Source organism: Carlito syrichta, unplaced genomic scaffold (assembly GCF_000164805.1).
Source record: "Carlito syrichta isolate Samal-C Ts95f unplaced genomic scaffold, Tarsius_syrichta-2.0.1 Scaffold123370, whole genome shotgun sequence".
In the NCBI taxonomy this organism is placed as follows: domain Eukaryota; kingdom Metazoa; phylum Chordata; class Mammalia; order Primates; family Tarsiidae; genus Carlito; species Carlito syrichta.
The window spans coordinates 630,503-650,718 of NW_007067466.1; the positions used below are offsets into that span (position 1 = coordinate 630,503).

General features: G+C 45.9%; 1 protein-coding gene across 1 annotated transcript in view; it reads right to left on the reverse strand.

Moving 5' to 3' along the window:
• CPXM2 (carboxypeptidase X, M14 family member 2) overlaps window positions 1-20,209 on the reverse strand; it is a 140,175-nt gene extending 119,966 nt beyond the window's left edge. The window contains exons 1-2 of the mRNA XM_008048351.2: window positions 20,040-20,209; window positions 6,832-6,930 (exon numbers count right to left, since the gene is read on the reverse strand). Coding sequence (XP_008046542.1) covers window positions 6,832-6,907 — 76 coding nt within the window. The 5' untranslated portion in view covers window positions 6,908-6,930; window positions 20,040-20,209. The remainder of the gene's footprint in view (window positions 1-6,831; window positions 6,931-20,039) is intronic.
• Between the last annotated feature and the right edge of the window lie 7 nt (window positions 20,210-20,216).

Sequence of the window (20,216 nt, forward strand, 5' to 3'; positions counted from 1 at the left end):
CTTTGCATATATCCAACACAGGACTTAGACCCATAGTATTTTCAAGAAAAGCAAACAAACAAACAAAAATCCTCCTACAAATCAATAAGAAAGACAGTGGGCAATAAAACTAAGCAGGTATTCGCAAAAGTTATCCTAGGCATTAGACATCAGCAAAATGCAAATTAAAACCACAATGAGCTTATCAATATACACCCAACAATATGAATAAAATTAAGGACTGACAACATCAAATGCTACTGAGGAAGTGAAGCAACTGGAACTCTCAGTCACTGCTGATAGGAGTATTAACTAGTAAAATCAACTTGGAAAAATCTCCAGCTGCACTTATGCATACCCTAAGATCCAACAATTCTTCTAGGCATACACTCAACAGAAATCCATTTACACATACATCAAAAGACATGTACAAGAATGATCCTAACAGCACCACTTGTAATAGCCAAAAATCAAAATCAACCTAAATGCCTATCAATATAGAATGAATAAATAACTCGTGACATAGGCATACAATAGAATACTATAAATCGATGAAAGTAAATGAACCATACTACATACAACAAGATGGATGAATCTTATATATATATATATATATATAATATTGAGTAAAAAAAGCCAGACAAAAGAGTATATGATGTATGATCCCATGAACATTAAGTTCAAAAACAAGCAAAACTTGTCTCTGATGGTAGTTATCTTTGAGAAGGAGCAAGAGAGCAGAAGGTGATACCTCAGAAGAGCAAAAAATATGTAAAAGACAAAAGACTGCCAGAACCTGGCAACTGTACTGTACTGTCAGAAACTGGGAATTATACGGTACTGTACTGGAGGCTCTGCATGTTGAGCTGATCAATGTTTATAGATCTGAGAAAAGGCTTAGAATGCCCCTCCTGGAGAAAATCTGACTGAATCTTACCTCATTCAAAGATGAGTGAAGAACAATCACTAATTTGCAATGTGTGGGGAACAAAAATGTCACAGAAAAAGGACAATAAAAGTTGCAAACCATTTAAAAAAAAAACTCAAAGAAATATTTTCTTTTTGGAAAGTGTTTTAATATAATAGTGAGGAAAATATTTTACCCAGAAATTGTTCATCCTAAGTGAAGCCTGAGACATGGCTTCTACTTTCCAGTAAAAAAAAAAAAAAAATGCTAAAAAAAAAGATATTTTGGATAGGGCCAAATATCAAGAAAATTAGAAATAGAAAAGCAGAATTAAAGCCAACAAGGAAAAATCTGTTCTTTTTTTGAACTGGGGTCTTTGCCAATATAGTAAAGAAAAATAAATAAGAGGCATAAGAAATACAAGGGGGGGGGGGGACAAGGTTGTCATTATTTAACACATATTATGATTTTGTACTCAGATCCAAAATAACATATAATTGTAATTAATAAGAGTTTAACAAAGTTGTTGGATATAAAGTCCACATACAAAAATTAACTATACACCAGCTGTATACTAGCCATATAGAGTAAAAAACTGAAATTAAAAGTATCACAGAATAGCAAGTACCAAAGAATAAATCTATGAAAAGATGTGTAGGACCTCAAAAGAAACACTTTTTTATGAGAGATATTCCAGAAGGTCTAATAAGTAGAGAGATATACCATGTTCATGGATTAGAAGATTCAATGTTGTAAACAAATACCTTCATTCTTGCCAAATTGATTTGTGAAATCAATGTAAATCTAATTAAAATGCCAAGAAAAGCTGGGCTCGGTGGCTCAGCCTGTAATCCCGCGCCTTTGGGAGGCTGAGGTGAGTGGATTGCCTGAGCCCGCGGGTTCGAGACCTGCCTGGGCAGGCAAAGACTTCATCTCTACAATAAAATCAAAAAATTAGCTGGGCGTGGTAGCACGCACCTGCAATTCCAGTTTACTCAGAAGGCTGAGGCGGAAGGATCACTGGAGCCCAGCAAATCTAGGCTACAGTGGCCGGGAGCGGCCACTGCACTCCAGTCTGGGCGACAGAGTGAGACTCCGACTCAAAAAAACAAAAACAAAACAAAATTCCAAGAAAGTTTTTGTAGAACTTGACAAATGATGCAAATGTGTATGTGTGATGTGTGCACACAATGTGTCAAATATTACCAAAACTTTTAAAGAATAAGGTCCTGCTCTACTAGATATCAAAGATCCGATATGAAGTTATAATAATTAAGGAAGTGAGGTATTTCATGCATGAGTAGAAAAATAAATTAATGATAAGAACAGGGAGCCCAAAACAAAGCCAGTCATATATGGACACCTGACATCCAACAGGTGTCCCTGCAAAACAATGGAGAAGCAATCATCCCTCCATTTGGGTACTGTTTAGTCTATTCAGGCTGCTATACCAGGACACCATGAACTGAGTAGCTTATACACAACAGAAAATGTATCTCTCACAGTTCTGGAAGCTGAGAAGTTCAACAAGGCACCAACAGACTCAGTGTCTGGTGAGGGCTCATTTCCTGGTTCACAGACAACAGCCATCTTCTTGTGTCCTCACATGGAGAAAAAGACAAGGGAGTTTCCCAGGGGTCGCTTTTATAAGGGCACCAATCTCATTCATGAGGACTTCACCTACGTGACTTAATCACCTCCAAATACCATCACCTTGGGGTTTTGAATTTCAACATACAAATTTTGTGGGGACACAGTCTATTGCAAGTGTTTACTGCTTTCATAGTCAAACATTTAATAAGCCAAGGCAAAATAATTTCTACCTCAAGTGGTTTAAGTACCAACTTTTTGTAAAGCTTTACGGCATAACATGGCAAATTTGATTTTCTGCTAAATACATCCCAGAATCAGTAATATGGACTAAAAAAGGATTTCATCACAGAAACATTGAGAAGATAGAAAGAAGACAGGTCAGAGTAGCACAAGAATAAAATCCTCAGTAACAGAAATGCATTTACTAGCTTTTGCCACGTGCATTTAAAAGAGAAACAGTCCTAGAATTTCTCCCTCGCAAACAGACCGGTGTGTACTTGGTCAATGAGAACCACACTTGGGGTCAACTGGGTGATACAAATGAATGTCACCTTTTTATGCCACCAACGGATACTACTGAGCACATCAGAGTTCTGTCCCATAAGTCCTTACCTGGGAAGTATTTCTAGACCAGCAGGTCCACTGTGGCTCTGATTCAGACCACAGCTTTTGAAGCCTACAACCACATTGCTCATGTGGTGTTAATAGACGCACTCTGTTTACAGACACATCTACTGCAGGCTGCAGCTAGCCCAGGACCCCTAATTGAACCCAGTAGAGAACCTGCCATAGAACCATTATTTGAAGAACAAAATAAATCTCTCCACATTGTAAAGGAATGCTATAAAAAGCCTTCAAAGGCACATGTTTCATTTTAGAGAATTAAGAGTAACTTTTTAGGCATGTTTGAGATGGAGCTGAAAGTAGAAAATAGCAAGGAGTGGGAGGCCAAGGTCTCCCAGTGCCCTAATTTCTCCAGCTTCCTAACCAAGGTCTGTCAAAAGGGGTACGACTCTGCCCCAATTCTGCTTTTCTTGGCTCCTCTCACTCCCCAAAGGGTCTGGAATTCATATGTGACTGTTTATCACTACTCTATTGTATTGGTAAAACCCTCCAGAATCAGGGGGCTGGGAACAACTCCATCGCCCTCACCAGCTATGCCAGATGCTAAGAAGACCCAAACTGAGCCCCAGAAAACTCTCTGGTCATGCCATAAAGGGAAAACAGTCACAACAAGGGCTTGGATGAAAAAAACAAACTGATTGTGATACTTATCTCACACACACACACACACACACACACACACACACACACACACACACACACACACGTATGTTAAATTGGCCAATCCCCAAACACAGAGCCTAGTTAAGGCCTCAAATCTCATCCAGCCCAGGTATGAGGGAGAAGTATCAAGCAAGCTCCCACTCACCCACATGTATTGGGGAAACCATCCTTCTTCTATCTTGACAGGAGAACATGTTTCTTCCCTAGAGATCTTGTTCTAAGCACCAAAGTCAAAGGCCACTTTCTTGGGACGGTCAGCCCTGCTGTTCTGGGTTGTGGAGAACCCACCCAAACATATGAGGAGCACCTGCTCTGTACAACAGATTGCTGGCTCCAGCATACTGCAGGTGCACAATAAACATCTTATCAAGTGCTGCTACAAACACTGGGGTATATCCAGAGACAAATTACACAGGGGCCCTGCTCTTAAGCATTCATAGTCTCTCAGAACCAAAGAGCAAGATATAGAAATCACTATGACTTGAGAGAGGGAGGGAGCACGGCCATGAAAAAGAGGCACAAGAAGCAAAAGAAAGGCTCCCACCTTTGGCAAAGGGAACTAAAGAGTTACACGGCAAAGGATGGGGACATCGGGAGAGATGAAAAATTAGAATAGTGACTCAGCCAACTTCATAAACTCTTATCAGACAACATCCAGAATGTATTTTGGGTACCTGCCACGCTGATACTGCTCCTTAATCACAGTGACAGCCATGCCCATATTCTCTTCCTCAAAGTAATATTTCCTCAAGGGTGACTTCCGCTTCTGAGATAAACCTTTAACGCCATTTACTCACATGACTGGATGTGGTTAACATCTGAGCTGCCCAGCACCTTAAACATGATGTAGTTGGCATCTGTACCACCCAACATTCTGCTGCATCACCCCCAAGGTTGTACCCCCCAGTGCAAACAGAGGAGATGCCAAGAGTAGGGTGGATTCAAGGTCCTGAGAATGTTCTAGATCTCTCCATCCAGCTCTATATCTGAGGCCCGCCCCGCCCAGGTGCCACCACCCGACTCTAGGCCTGTGTTCCTAATTGCCACACCACTCTTGCCTCCACATGCAACACCTCCGTGCTCACCATCCACACAGCAGGATCCCTCCAGCTGCTTTTCTTCTCCAAGATTGTCTTCAATCCCTCCTTTTCTTTTTAATAGACGTTTCACAGGTTAAAATCCCATCGAGGGCGCCGAATGACTCAGGGCTATGATGGCTGCCTTAGAGACCAGAGATCCTGACCTGACAGAGTCATGAGGCAAAGGCCACAGGAACAATTCTGAGTGGGCCAGTCAGGAGAAGGGCTGTATCCATGGCAGAAAAGGAGGCGAGTTCAGACTCTGTGTGTGTGTGTGTGTGTGTGTGTGTGTGTGTGTGTGTGTGTGTGTGTGAAGAAGTGGACCTTCAAAAACCATTCTGAAAATGTCTCCCCAAATGTTAAGAACTTTCAATTCTGATAATGAAAAACTAAGATAATTCAAACCAACTCTTCCACTGAAGCTACTAAAAAAAAAACCTGGACAAAATATGTTTTAAAATATGTTTAGAGGCATTTAAAAATTAACAAGGAGTGAAGAATTACCAGACCTAGATCTGATGGCAGCAGGAATCCAGAGAGGAAAAGTCAGCTTTCAAAGCCATGTTAGCCCTTGGCATCTGTGACCCTGAAGAAAGAGCTGGTGTTTCATCAGCCTATTTGGGCAAGGACACAGAATATCGATGTCCAAGGCCCACCCAAGGTGGGGAGTCCCATTATCCCCCACTTCGTGAAGACCCCACATGGTCACACCATCAAGGTAAACCAGCAGAAACATAGTCCCAGCATTGCACTGTGTACAATATGTTCGCCCAATAGCCTGACTCCTCTTGATGGGAATAGGTACAGTGCATGCCTGCTCACTTTAAGAGGGAACACACTTTACATATGGTGAGTGGTTGCAGAAGTTCATTGTTGTTGACTTCTGTTTTTATTTTAGGATACACTGCTAGTCATCTCTACAATTTCTTTGATGGTAAGTTCTTGGTTAGAAATGCAGCCCCAAATCATTACATTGTGCCTAAGGGAACAAGCAATTCCCTCTGTGACAATCAACTCTGTGACAAGGTTTATGGGCTCGCATGGCAGCTGAAAATGAGTCCTGACTTTGTAAATGCAAAGTCGTGAAGCACTCCATTTATTTTAAGCAGTCATATTGCTAAACAAAAAGTCTAGACTCAGCAAATCTTGGGTTCAAATCCCTGTTTTGCCATTTATAAGCTGTGTAACCCTGGGCAAATTATTCATATCACCAAATCTCATTTTTCTCTTCTGTGGAACAAGGATAATAATAAATAATAATAATAATAATAATAATAATAGTGCCCATGATACTCAGAGGGGCATGTCAAATATAGGGCCAAGAGCCTGGCAACTATTAAGTGCTTAAAAAATGGCTGCTATTACTAATATCAGTAGAAATGTGATCCTGGATACCACAGTGTAGAACAATAAAGAGACAATAATAGTCATGGTAATAGTTAATAATAGTAATAGCTACACTAATGAGCCTGAGCTTGTTTATGAGCCTAGAGCTAAAACCGCTGATCATTCTAAGGTAAGTAATTAAAGGTCTGATATGTTCACATGACTGTAAGACACCAGGCCTAGCCCTGTATATTTTGGAAGGAGAAGACATCCTCGGACCCAGAGGCTCCCGGGTTGGGTTGGGAGATAAGGAATACCCACCCAAGACTGCAGACGGCTAAGAGAGTCCACAAGAAAGGAAGTGATACTGTCTTCAAGGAGAGAGAGGTAGGGAAAGCAAACAAGAGCTCCAGGAAATTCAAAAATGACTCTAGTGGAATCCATCAGGAAAATGTGACTGCGAGTTCTGATGCCCTGCAGAAGTGTGAATACACTGCAGAAGCTACTGGGAATGTTCTCACCCCCGCACGTGGTTAAGAATAGACAGCAGGCCCCAGACAGCTCCACACTCAGGGAATCTGGAGTCAGGCTGCTGCACCCTTCTGCCCTTCCTGGACAGGGGAGGGGACGGGGTAGGGGCTCTCCGAGAGCCTCACTTACTCTCTCTGACATCTTCAGGGGCCACGCGGACATTGTGATCATCATTGGCAGCCTTCTCGGAGCTCTTGGTTCTCATGCCTTTTCTGTTGCTGTTTTTACCTAAAAAGGGAGAGAGAGAAGTCTTTACTTCCACATATGTCAGGGCTGGCTCAGTATGCTAAGAGCTCAATTGTCCTCTTCTGCAAAGCAGTCATCTCCCTCTCCGCATCCCCATTCCCAGTGACAGTACTTTGGATTCCAAAGGGTCTCCGGTTAAAGGATAGGATTAGTGTTATTATCAACACCCAGGAACACAAACACCTGCAAGTTGTTATTCTTATCAGACTGCAGAATGCATTGGGGTAGTACATTTGACTCTCACTGAGGCCCAGAGACATCATACATCTGCTAGAACTGGAAGCGGAACCCCAGACTTGTGACCCCAGTGCTAGCATTTTCCACTAGCCAGGCTTTTCCCATCCAACTCTCTCCAAGGCACTGGTGTGGTACCAGTAGGTGATGAGGCTACCACCAACTGGAGAGCATCCTTGTCACAGCCTAGGATGTCTACCTTGCCATGCTCTTGCTGACACCTCAGCTTCTTCTCACACTGGGCTCCCCTCTCTCTGCTCCAGCAATGCTGGTCTCTTTTTAGCCTTCAGTTCATGCATCCTCCCCACCAGAACTTGGCATGTGCTGCTCCTCCACCTGGAGCACCTTTCACTTCACTCTCTAGCTAATTAGCCCCTGCCAATCCTGCAAACCTCAGCGCAGGCATCACCTCCTTAAACTAGCTTTTCTGAGCTTCCCACCAAATCAGATCTCACTTTGACGGGCTCTGATAGCACCCGTCTTGGGTCAAGTTGCCTCTAAGCAGAGCCTGATGCAGGCATTTGGGTGCCCATGATGGACTGAAGGAGAGCAGGAGAGAAGGAAGCAGGAAGTGGGGGACAAGGGGAGGAGCTAAGCAAAACGGTGGTCTAAGCCACAGTCTGGCTCAGCGGATCCCACAGGAGCTCTGGAGCAGTAACTGCCCACAACGTTGCCCCCTTGAGACAAGAAGCTGCTGTTTCCACTGGAGCTGACCTCTGGCTGCAGAATGACCAGTCAAGGAGTGGGCACTTCTGCAGAGGGCACTTCTGCAGAGGCGGGAGGGAGCAGCTGTGAGCCGTGTGCAGCCGAGACAGCAGCCAGGGGACGAGGATGACTGTGGTAAAGAAAGACCCAGGCAGGGCACCAGCAGCCGCCATCACGGCTCTACAAACCTGACCTTGGTGGTAGCCTTGCAGCCCAGTGAGACTCATCTGTTCATGAGAGCAGGGACTATGTCTGGCTTTGCTCACTGCTCTATTTCCAGAGCCTGGGACATAGAGGCTGGAATGAATGAAAGAATGAATGAATGAACAAACTGGTCAGTGAATGGAGAAAGAGACTTAGTTTGGATTTTAAAAAGCAACTTGAAATCCCAAAAACAGCTAATGGAGTGTGCCCATTAATGAAGTCATTTCAGATTATCCTACTGTCACATCTCCAAAAGAAAGATACTTATTAAAATCTCAAAGGAAGCCGGGCTCAGTGGCTCAGCCTGTCATCCTGTGCCTTTGGGAGGCTGAGGTGAGTGGATTGCCTGAGCCCGCGGGTTCGAGACCCGCCTGGGCCACTTGGCGAGACCTCATCTCTACAATAAATCAGAAAATCAGCCAGGCGTGGTAGCGCGTGCCTGTAGTTCCAGCGACTCGGAAGGCTGAGGCGGAAGGATCGCCGGAGCCCAGCAGGTCGAGGCTGCGGTGGCCCAGAGCATGCCACTGCACTCCAGTCTGGGCGACAGAGTGAGCCTCCAACTCAAAAAAAAAAAAAAAAAAAAAAGATTTGGTGGGGAGCACACTTCATCAATAAGCATACCCAGTCTCAAACCAGGTGAAGTGGGGACCAAAGTTGAGGCCCAAACTTTACCTGTACAATGACCATTTGTATACCTAACCCTGAATAGTTTCCCACATCTTTAAAACAAAATAATAATAATAAAAGATTTTTTTAAAAAATCTCAAAGGATACTTATTAAGTCTTAAATCTTATTAAACCTTACATCGTCAAGAAATTCAAGGAGCATACTGGGCCCAGTCAAGAGAAATACTCTTTTTGTTAATTCTGGGGTGATGCCTGCTGGAAATGTCTTTCATTTTGCATGTAAGCTGAAAAAATATCGCAAAATTAGTGCCCCCTTTAGGATCTAGAAGCCAATCAATGAAAAGTTTCATAAAAACAAAGGAGGAAGGCTGACCCAGAGACCTGGACACATTAGTAGGTGCCTGGATAACACTTCAGCATGCATCTCACTTCTGTGGACAGGAATGTCACTGTCGGCGGGAAAACCATCAAAGACGGCAACCTCAGAAAGCGCCCGCCCAGGAATCTGTAAAGGCCCTGATTGTTAGGCAAAATCAAAGCAAACTTCTGATAAAGCCGAATCTGATTTGGCAGAAAGACAAGATGTTTCACCAAAAAAAATTCACAAAATATGTGAGAAAAAAGCCTAAGCTCTGTGAAAGAATGCTCTTTACAGCCCTCCCAGAAGTCAGCATTCGGGGCAACCCTTCTCTCAGTCAGGGTGGCTTCTCTGGAGACAAGCAAGGAGTGTGGGACAGACAGACAAGGAGAGTGGAGAAAGGCAATCCCCCAGTACCACGGTCCAGGTGACCCCAACACCGTGGCCCAGGCAGCTCCAACACTACAGACCAAGGGAGCCCCCGGCATCACCATGCTGTCTGCAGATCCAGGCTCATGAGGAAACGCAGTCCCCCTCAGCTCTGAGTCCAATAAAGGTCCAGACGTCAAGCAAATGTCCCACCTTCCTGAGAGTTTGATTCTCTGGGTAACCCACATGTAGGGAACAGATTTCCCAAAGAGAGGGGCAAATGGTGTTGAGACATAGGCAAGAGCCTTCGCTAGGGAAGAGGCGTGCAGTGGATGGGAGCTCCAGCCTGAGGGCCTGGTTCTGGTCTAGAGTCCAGCCAGGTCTCTCCCTCCATTGCCTCCCCTCCTTATGCTTGGGTTCCCTCATTTGCAGAAGACCACGGTGCACCCAAAACAAAAACGATGGCTGTGAAGCACTCGGGGAAGCACCTTACCTTCAGCACCATGAAGCAAAGATGGCTTCCAGTTTTTCATCAAGAATTTCATCATTGAGCCCACATGCCACCAAGTACTATTCCAGTTGCTGGAAGAATGACAGCTAGTGTGTAGCGTGATTCACAATTTACAAGGCATTTTCACATAGATTCTAACATTTCATCTGAGGGCAGGGAGTTACTGATGCACATCATTTAACAGATGGGGACACTGAGGCTCAGAGAGGCAAAGAGACCCGCTCAAGGTCACTGACAGAGCCAGGAAGTGACAGTCTGGGCACCGATTCCAAATCTGGGCCATTCCCAGGCAGCACACAGGCCTCACTTGGTGCCCCCTCCTCTCTTGTAATGAAGAAGGCAGCATATGGTCAATACAGATGAAAGGAGAAAGTGGAAACAGCATATAGAGAAGGAGCCAGGAGCAAATCAACGTCTCCATCTGGGCCGTGTGACAAAACAGAATTCCTTAAAAGTAGCAAATTGCCAGTGTGGGCCACATGTTCTATTCTGGTCTACGGTGATAAATATAATTCTTCTTGGTTAATAGAAAACTATTTTTCCCTTCTCTCTGCAAAGAGCTTACAGTAGCAACCCCCAGAAACCGGAAAAAGGAAAGAAAAAAAAAAACCTGGCTGCATCTTTGCATTTTCCCCAGGAAATTCCAGTCCAACAGACTCCGAATTCCCTCTAGTGAAGAACCCGGCCCAGGACTCTGAGGTCCTTGCTGGGCTCCAGTTAAGAAACCCACATTAAGAGAAAAAAAAAAAAACGACCCAACAGGTTCTCAGGGGCTCCCCAGAAATGGGGACCTCAGGACAGACAGTAATTACAGTTTTCTAAGACACCACAAACACACAGATCTGCCGGGTACTCTCACACAGGGAGAGCCAGGGACAATTCACAGGTAAACAAGAAAGCAGTAAGAAATGTTGGCTCCATGCAATGTTAGCAGAGAAAGGACTACGAGCCCTTATCCCACGTAGAGGACAGTCAGCTCCTGGAGGAAATCAGAATCCCAGAACCAGAATGGATCCTGAAAGGTGGGCTGAACAGTTGAATAATGCACTCTCTACCATTCATCTCGGCAACCTCGGTGGTCTGTGGGCAAGAAAGGCGGTGGGTGGACATGGCAGCACTAGTGAAATTGTCTAACCACTTTTCACCTAGGTTCGACTAAAATCAGTCAAAATCCCTTCTCCCCCAAACCCCCTCTCTGTCTGTCTCTGTTCACTGTGTCTTCCCTGGGAAACTTGTCTGGTCAGCCCCTACCCTACTCTGGGTCAGTCTTTCATGTAGAAGGCTTGGTCTCCATAAGTTCTGGGCCATGAGGGACAGTGGGGTCAGCTGACACCACAGTGCCCTGAGGCCACCACTTCTACCCTCGGCACAGCCAGAGGCACCTTTCTGACTTGCAGCCAGATAGAGTTCTTTACAGAGACACCCAGTAACAGCAGCAGGTGGGTGTGTGTGGGCTTTGTGCAGGGCATCATTGGTACTTGCCTGGAAACAGCCTGAGACATGAAGGCCTTGGGCACAGCATTGTGTTCAAAGGGGAAAGAAAACACCAATAACCCAGACTATACTGTCTGGCAGAACCCAACCTGGCTGGGGACTCCAAGGAACTGAGGGGAGGGGTCCTCTGAGATGCCCCTCCAGAGGCTAACGGGCTAGGCATTGACCATCTAACCTCCATGAGAAGTTTGGGCTATTACTGTCCCTGCCACCGTGAGGAATCAAGGCTTGGAGAAGTCACATGTACCTGTGAGTGGCAGAGACAGACTCTAACCCCAGTTCTCTCTGAATCCAGAATAAACCTAACATGGAGCACCTATACATGCCTTGCATGGATACGTATTCCAGACAAATCTGTGACATCAGAGTCTTAATTAATATCTAAAGGTGTCTTGCACCATGCCAACCATCCTAGGATGCCTGATGAGTAGCTGGCTGGCTGCCAGTCAAATGTGGACACTGGCCCTCCCACATGGCCATCCAAAGAAACCCTAATTTCATGGGGTTTGTGATCCTGGAGCAGCAGATGCAGCGGCCAGGGCCTGAGAGGACCACAGAGGGCAGAGCCAGTGCTGGAGATGCCAAACCTGAGAACTCATGCTCCTTGCCCCTTGGAAACATCCAGAGGAAACCCCTACCTCAAAACCCAGGCTCCAGGGGCCAGGCCACCATTGTTCCAGCACTAAAGGTATCAACTACCATGAGACCTGGCAGTCAAGGACACTCAGACACACGGGAAGCACAGTGGCTATTTTTGGGACCACAGGACTCAAGCCAGCTTTCCCAAATGTGGGAGTGTCCTTCTCCTGTATTATCCAAGCATGAGTTCTGGTTTCTGGAGCCATGGGCACAGGCAGGAGAAAATTTACCAGCATTAATAGTTGACTTTGGAAAGCATCTTGGAAAGGGAGACAGTGTCTTAGAAAGTTGCTTGCTGAAGTACAGGAAACAACGTCCCTTCCCTTGGGATTTTGTGGGGCTGTTACCTGGACAAAACGCATTGGATTTAACTCTTAAAGTCAGCATATGACATGACATTAAGGATGCCTTATTCAATGTTTAAGTGTGCTAATAGCATTGTGATTGTTTCTTTAAAAATACATCCTGTAACATTTACAAACACACACTCTGAATCTTCACACTCCAGCTTTGCCCAAGAAAAGACATTTCCATCCAAAAGTCAAACACTGCAAAACACCCTGAAAAGAGACGAAGCAGAACTTAATGTGAAGCCCTTTCCACCAACTGGCTTGCAGCACCCACAACAGAAAGGGCTTTGTTTGCCACCAAATAAGTTCAAATAACAACTCTTTGGTTATTTTGCCTGTGAATAGGGCACAACACAGTACAAAATGCAAACTCCATGACTCCAGGCACAGACATACAAACAAACATGGCTCGCTTCCCACTCTGCAAATTCCTTGGGCTCGGGATGATGGCCGGGATGTGGGTTTGGGCGCATTCAAACAGTGGCACATTCTCGCCAGTGCTTGAAGAAAGCAGTGAACAATGGACCAGGCAGTCGCTCAAATTTAAAGGCTGCATATCCGAGACTACTTGTAACCCAACATGCAATGAAGAAAGAAGAAAAAAATCCTCAAATCAATAATTCAGTTCATTATGTTGTTTGTTTGTTATTGCCAGGAGGAAGAGAAAAGTGAGTGAGTTGTATAACTATGGGTCTATTTTATTCTCCAAACAAAAGCATGGTCTAAAACCAAGGTCATCAATTTGGAGATGGCATGGAAAGGAAGAATACCCCAAATCCACTTACATGCCCAAAATGTAGCCCTCCACCTTATTCTTATTCTGGATGATGAAAACAGGGGTCCTGAGACTCACTCATGAGGCTCCAAAACATTCCAATTGCAGGGATTCAAAAACTATTGAATTCAACAGGATACAGCTAAATAAATGGAACTGGAGAGGATCGCATTGTCAGATCCATATGAGAAAGAACATTCTAGTCATCATCCAATAAATGGTGAGAGTCCATCCATGGACGCCCATCCACGGAACAGAGGCCAGGAACCTCACTGTCAGAATCTTGAAGTGAAAAAGAATTTGCATTCAGCGATCACTTAGATTTCTACAAGTTCTACAATTCTGGGATGAACTAATGTTCACAACAGGAACCTCAGAAACTGTACAATTCCAAAATCCCAATGCAACCTTAGAAAAAGATTCCACAGTTCCATATCCTGATGGTGGCGGTGGCTGCACAAACCTGCACATGTGCTACAAAAAACATTGTTTTGCAGAGAACACACATTCAAATGCATGTACAAACTAGTCAAATCTCCAGAAACCATAAAAATCCTAGAAGAAAACCCACCAAAAGTCTTCCAGACATCAGCCTAGACAAAAAGTGTATGGCTAAAACCCCAAAAGTAAGTGCAACAGAAACAAAAATAAACAAGCGGGACTTCCTTAAACTTAAGAAGTTTCTGCACAGCAAAATAAATGATCAACAGAGCAAACACCATTACCTACTGCATGGGAGAAGATACTCGCAAAACTACACATCTGGCAAAGGACTAATATCCAGAATATACAAAAACTCAAACAAATAACCAAGAAAAAAGCAAATAACCCCATTAAAAAGTGGGCAAATGACATGAAGAGATATCTCTCAAAAAAAGATATACAAATAACTAACAAATAAATGAAAAAAATGCTCAGCATCACCCATAATCAGGGAAATGCAAATTAAAACCACAATGAGATATCATCTTTCACCAGTCAGGACGGCCATTACTAAAAAATGAAAAAGCAGTAGATGCTGACACAGACACAGAGAAAAGGGAACACTTAAATGCTGTTGGTAAGAATGTAAATTAGCACAACCTCTATAGAAAGTAGTATGGAGATTTCCTAAACAACTAAGAGTAGATCTACCATTTGATCCACAATCCCACTACTAGGTATCTACCCAAAGGAACAGAGGTCGCTATGTAAAAACGACACCTGCACTAGCAAGTTCACTGAAGCACAATTCACAGTTGCAAAGGAAGAAGAAAAAATTCTCAAATCAATAATTCAGTTCATTATCTTGTTTGTTTGCTATTGCCAAGAGGAAGAGAAAAGGTGAGTGAATTGTATAACTATGGGTCTGTTTTATTCTCCAAACAAAAGCATGGTCTAAAACCAAGGTCATCAATTTGGAGATGGCATGGAAAGGAAATATACCCCAAATCCACTTACATGCCCAAAACGTAGCCCTTCACCTTATTCTTATTCTGGGATGATGAAAACAGGGGACCTGAGAATCACTCATGAGGCTCCAAATCATTCCAACTGCAAGGATTTAAAAACTGTTGAATTCAACAGGATACAGCTAAATAAATGGAACTGGAGATGTCCAGCAACCCATCCGTGGATAATGAAAATGTGGTATGCATACACCACAGAATACTATTCAGCTATCAAAAAAATGAAATAATGTCTTTTGTAGCAACTTGGATGAAATTGGAGGACATAATCGTAAGTGAAGGAACTCAGGAAAAGAAAACTAAATACCGCATGTTTTCACTTATAAGGATATGCAAAGACATGGAGAATAGTATAATAAATACCAGAGATTCAGAAGTGAAGGGAGGGGTGTGGAGGTCAAATCACTTATCGATTACAATGTGCACAGGTGAGAGTGGAGGGTACACTTAAAGCACAGACCAAAATTATCTGTACCCCCAAAGCTATTGAGCTTTTAAAAATACAGACAATAATAAATAAAACCCTCCACCTCAACCAAAAAAAAAAATTAGAAAACAGGTCAAATCTGATTAAGGTTGTAATCTAGGTAATAATATCATACCACTTGTCAAATTCCTGGTTTTGATACTACACACAGCAGTGATTCTCAACACCCTGAGGATATTTGGCAATGTCTAGAGATATTTTTACTTGTGACAACTTGGGGGAGGGTGCTAATGGCATCTAATGGGTCAAGGCCAGGGATCCCACAAAACATCCTATAATGCATAGGATAGCAATCCCTTTCCTCACCTGTCGCACCCACATACACACACAGCTAGCCTAAAACACCAATCCTGCCAAGGATAAGAAACTCTGTACTAGAGTTATCTAAGACATTATTGGTGGGGTACATGGAACCTCACTGTACTATTTTTGCAATTTCCTGTGAATGTAAAATTATTTCAAAATAAAAATTAAATTAAGTGTTTTGTTTTTTTTTGGAGTTGGAGTCTCACTCTATCACCCAGACTGGAGTGCAGCGGCACACTCCTGTCCACCACAGCCTTGACCTGCTGGGCTCCGGCGATCCTTCCACCTCAGCCTTCCAAATAGCTGGAACTGCAGATGTGCGCTACCACGCCCAGCTTATTTCTTTTTTATTTATAGTAGAGACGCTATCTTGCCAAGTTTCCCGGGCTGGTCTTGAACCCGCGGGCTCAGGCAATCCACTCGTCTCAGCCTCCCAAAGTGCTGGGATTACAGGCTGAGCCACCAAGCCCGGCCTAAATAAGTGTTTTTAAAGATTCCATTCCATTCAGTATATCAAGGTTCAACTTCTCTGGAAATCTGTCAGCCATTCATGGAAAATGCAATATTCTCAATTAACCAAAGGATTAGGTTTTCCAAGCAACCTCCATGAATGTCAGCATGTGACCGATGTCTAAGGGCATTTCTGTGGTGGCGTGAAAGAACAGCTGAGGGTCAAAGCCAAAACCCACACCAAGATCAAATCCCCCATGCCCTTGGCTCCTTGTGTGAACCCTCCTACAGGGTTAAGACAGAACTCCCTCTGTGCCTGCTGCCCAGAACGGTTGTCTTCCATTCTCCCTCGAACCCCACCTTTGTGCAAGACAAGGGCTATCTAGAATGTATTCTATAATCTGTAAAGAAAAGCACATGACAGACTTTAAAATTAGTTATGCATGCTTTCTTCTTCTTTTTTTTTGAGTTGGAGTCTCACTCTGTCACTCAGACTGGAGTGCAGTGGCCACTCCCGGCCACCGCAGCCTCGACCCGCTGGGCTCTGGTGATCCTTCCACCTCAGCCTTCCAAGTAGCCGGAATTACAGGCATGCGCTACCACGCCTGGCTGATTTTTTGATTTATTATAGAGATGAGGTCTTGCTGCCCAGGCGGGTCTCGAACCCGCGGGCTCAGGCATTCCACTCACCTCAGCCTCCCAAAGGCGCGGGATTACAAGGCTGAACGATTCTTATGCATCTCTCGGTGTAACCCCTTATTCCCACCTCAGTGCTTAGACAGTGCCTGGGACACAGCATGTACCATCCTTCCAGTGGAGTAAAGTTCACAAGTTTGCATGAAACACCCTAGGCCATGGCCAATGTTCCTCCCCCTGTAAATGCCTTCTTAAGTTATTATGACCACCTGGTGCAAATCAGTCCAGTGCATAGGGAAACACTTCTATTCCACCATGAGTTGTAGATACATCAAACCAGCACTGAATGTAGGAAAAATAATTTTCTCCTAGCGCAGTTTAACTGCACAAAACTATCACTGATGCCCCTAATCAAGCTTTTTGCTTATTCTTAAATCAATTTTCCCACTTCTCCCTTGGGGTCCAGAGTAAAGGGCTTTCGTGATCAAACCTCCCACCCAAAAAAAGACAGGAATTAAAGATACGACATAAATGTCACACCTGTCTTTTCATGGTTTGGGGAATCTCTAAAAGTCCCCACACAGTTCATTAGAAACAAGGCTGAAACAGCGGCAGGCCTGGAAGCAGCCCCCTCCCCCTCACAGGTTTCTGATCTGAATCGGAAAGTTTCCAAGGTCCTGTTTTCAGTCTGGGATCCACGATCCAGGTGTATACCAGAGGCAGGTTGAGCCATGAGGCTCGTTTCTTGCAGGAGCAGGGGCTATTCACTGGGAACAGACAGGCCTCCTTAACCCAAGCCCACCTCTGCCTACAAGATGGCCTTCTGAAAGCAAATGACCTTTCTCTAGCAAATCAGGCTTCACTCTTGATTTCTCCTTCAAAGACCCCATTCCCAGGCTGTCAAGTGCTAATGTTCCCAGGATTAAGGAGAGTCAACTCCCCACCTCCACAGCTGGGTCTGCAGACACATCAGCCTGTGAACACTGTCGAGGCTAGGCTGCGGCTTTCTGAGCTGTTTTCTTTTTTGTTTTTTGAGTTGGAGTCTCACTCTGTCACCCAGACCGGTTGGGCTCCGGCGATCCTTCCGCCTCAGCCTTCCAAGTAGCTGGAATTACAGGCATGCGCTACCACGCCCAGCTGATTTTTTGATTTATTGTAGAGATGAGGTCTCACGGCCCAGGCGGGTCTCGAACCCGCGGGCTCAGGCAATTCACTCACCTCAGCCTCCCAAAGGCATGGGATTACAGACTGAGCCACCGAGCCCGGCTTGAGCTGTTTTCTGTAGGGAAAGAAAGCTATCTTGGGAATGATGATCACTTGTAAGAATCCCCACGACAGTAAAGCCACCTTACTTGTCAGGTCTTAGCCATCACCTCCCCTGGGAAGCACTGCCCAAGCCCCCAGACTAGGTGAGGTACCCTTGCTTATTCGTTTCCTCAACACCCCACACTTCTGCACAACACTGATTACTTTCTCAACATTCCCCAACTTCCATGAGTTCCACGAGGGTGGGGCCAGAGCCTGCTCTCTCCAACCCTAGGGCCTCACCCATACCTGGTGCTAAGCAGGAATGCAAAAATGGTTCAAAGGACTCGCACAGCCAGCGTGACCACAGGCTGGCAGGCATACTGGTTGAAAAGCCTTTACAGCGATTAATCGAGTATAGCTAAGTAGCAGGCGGTAGTCTTCCTATTTGCAGATGGCAGAGTTGAGGTTCAGGATGCTGAGTGGTGAGCCCCAGAGCTCTGAGTTGGTGAATCCTAAACATGGTGGTCTGCCCAGTGTTCAGACTCCCCATCTGAGGTTCCTTCTACTTCCGCCCTCCCCCGGTCTCCACCCCCAGTAACCACCAGAACCCAGTATATACATCTCCTACCCACCCCACCCTGCCACGCCCAGGGCTGGGTTGGGCACACTGACAGACGCTGGAAAATAAGGATATATGTGGATCTGGTTCAAACCACCACACCAAAAAGGCCTGGAGTTCAAAAGCGCAGGAGAAAGGCTTTCAAATCCCCCCAGACCAGCAAGAGACACTGAGTAAGTTACTTAAACTGTCTGATCCTGGGTTCCTCATCTCAAAGTTCCTCGTGAGCCTTTGAGAAAGTAATCAGGGATGTGTAGAAGTGTGGGGTGTTAAGGAAATGAATAAATGGGGGAAGCTCACCTAATGCGGGCATTTGGGTAACACTTTCCGGTGAAGGTCATGGTTAAGGCCTGACAAAGTTGGCTTTATTGGCCTAGAGACGCTTACAACACCCACCCTCCAGAGCGACTGAGAGAATTCAATGAGATAGTGGCACATGAGTCCCAGTTGATTTTCTGCAAATACGAGTGTCTCTTCCCACCGCAATCCTGTTTTTTAAACCACGGTGGTTCTTACACATCTGAATTCCTGTAACTGTCCCCAAAACGCTGGGAATTCTAGATGGTTCTGTTCAGGGTTGGTGCACAACTCACAGAAATGCCTCACAAAGTTGTCCCCAAGTTGAAGCATGGCAGGGCTGCGCGGCATGTGCAGAGGGGATCAGGAGGTGAGAAGATGGGCCCACCCTTTCCAGAGTTCTGTCTCACCCCCACCCCCACTTTCCTGCGGCTCTGGCTGCTGACTTTCCCCGAGCAGTTTAACCAAACAAAGCTGATGCCTTCCAAGCCTGGAGCCCTGTGACCGTGGCACCAACACAAATCTCCTTTCAGGGAAGGCCATTGCAAGGCCCTAGAAACTGGCCACAGTCCTGCTCAAGCCCCACTCCTGAAATCCTGCAATTTGGACAGAGGACGTCTGGAAAAACGGAGAGAAAAGAAAGCCCCACTTGGCAAAGTGGGTAATAAACACAGCGGAAGTCACTTCCCTAAGATAAGGCCGGCACAAACTGAGAAAGGACTTGAGATGATAGAAGGCCGAGCAACCCGGGCCGAGGGCAGCCGGCCGGCTCCACCAAGCCCAGAGACTCGGCCCGGACTCCCCAGCAGACGCTGTGTCATCCCGCCCCAGGAGGACAGAGGATCCCAGGGACCCTCCGAGAGGGGGTGGCAGGGAGCTGGGAGGGAACACCGGCTGGGTGAGGGCTCACTCCTGCAGAGCTTTCCCCAGGTCATCTGCCAAGGAGGGCAGCCTTCCACATCGCCAAAGCGGAAAGTCACTCTCAAGAAAACTACAGTAGGCAGAGAAGGAAAAAGTGTCCAGCAGAAAAATCCTCTCCCCGGGGTATTTCAAACTTGTGGCAAGAGGAACCAGGCGCCCCAAGCAGTTTCCCAACTGTCCAGCTCCCTGTCGAGCTGACCAGAGAGACCAGAGACGGCACGCGGACCACTGCGAATTTCTGGGGAGCCGGGAGGAGCCCGGGAAGCGCAGATGCAACCTCTGGGGAGCCTGGGCGGCGATGGGGAGGTCATCGTGGCTCCCTCGCCCCAGGCACACACACGGGGCGCCCGTGGCCCCTCGAGGCGCGCGATCACGGACGCCCCTCGGGCCGCCCGGAGCCCAGAGTTTCCTACCTGCCGGAGGCGGCTCCGGAGCCAGCTTCTCCCTCCTGGGAGCTTTCCTGGGCTTGGTCGCCCTCCGGGGCGGCCTGGGCTCCGGCGGGCGCGGCTCCGGCTCCTCCTTCCCGGGCCCCGCGGGCAGCGGCGGCGAGGAGGGCCCGGGCTCGGGCTCCGGGCGCGGGTCGTAGGGCC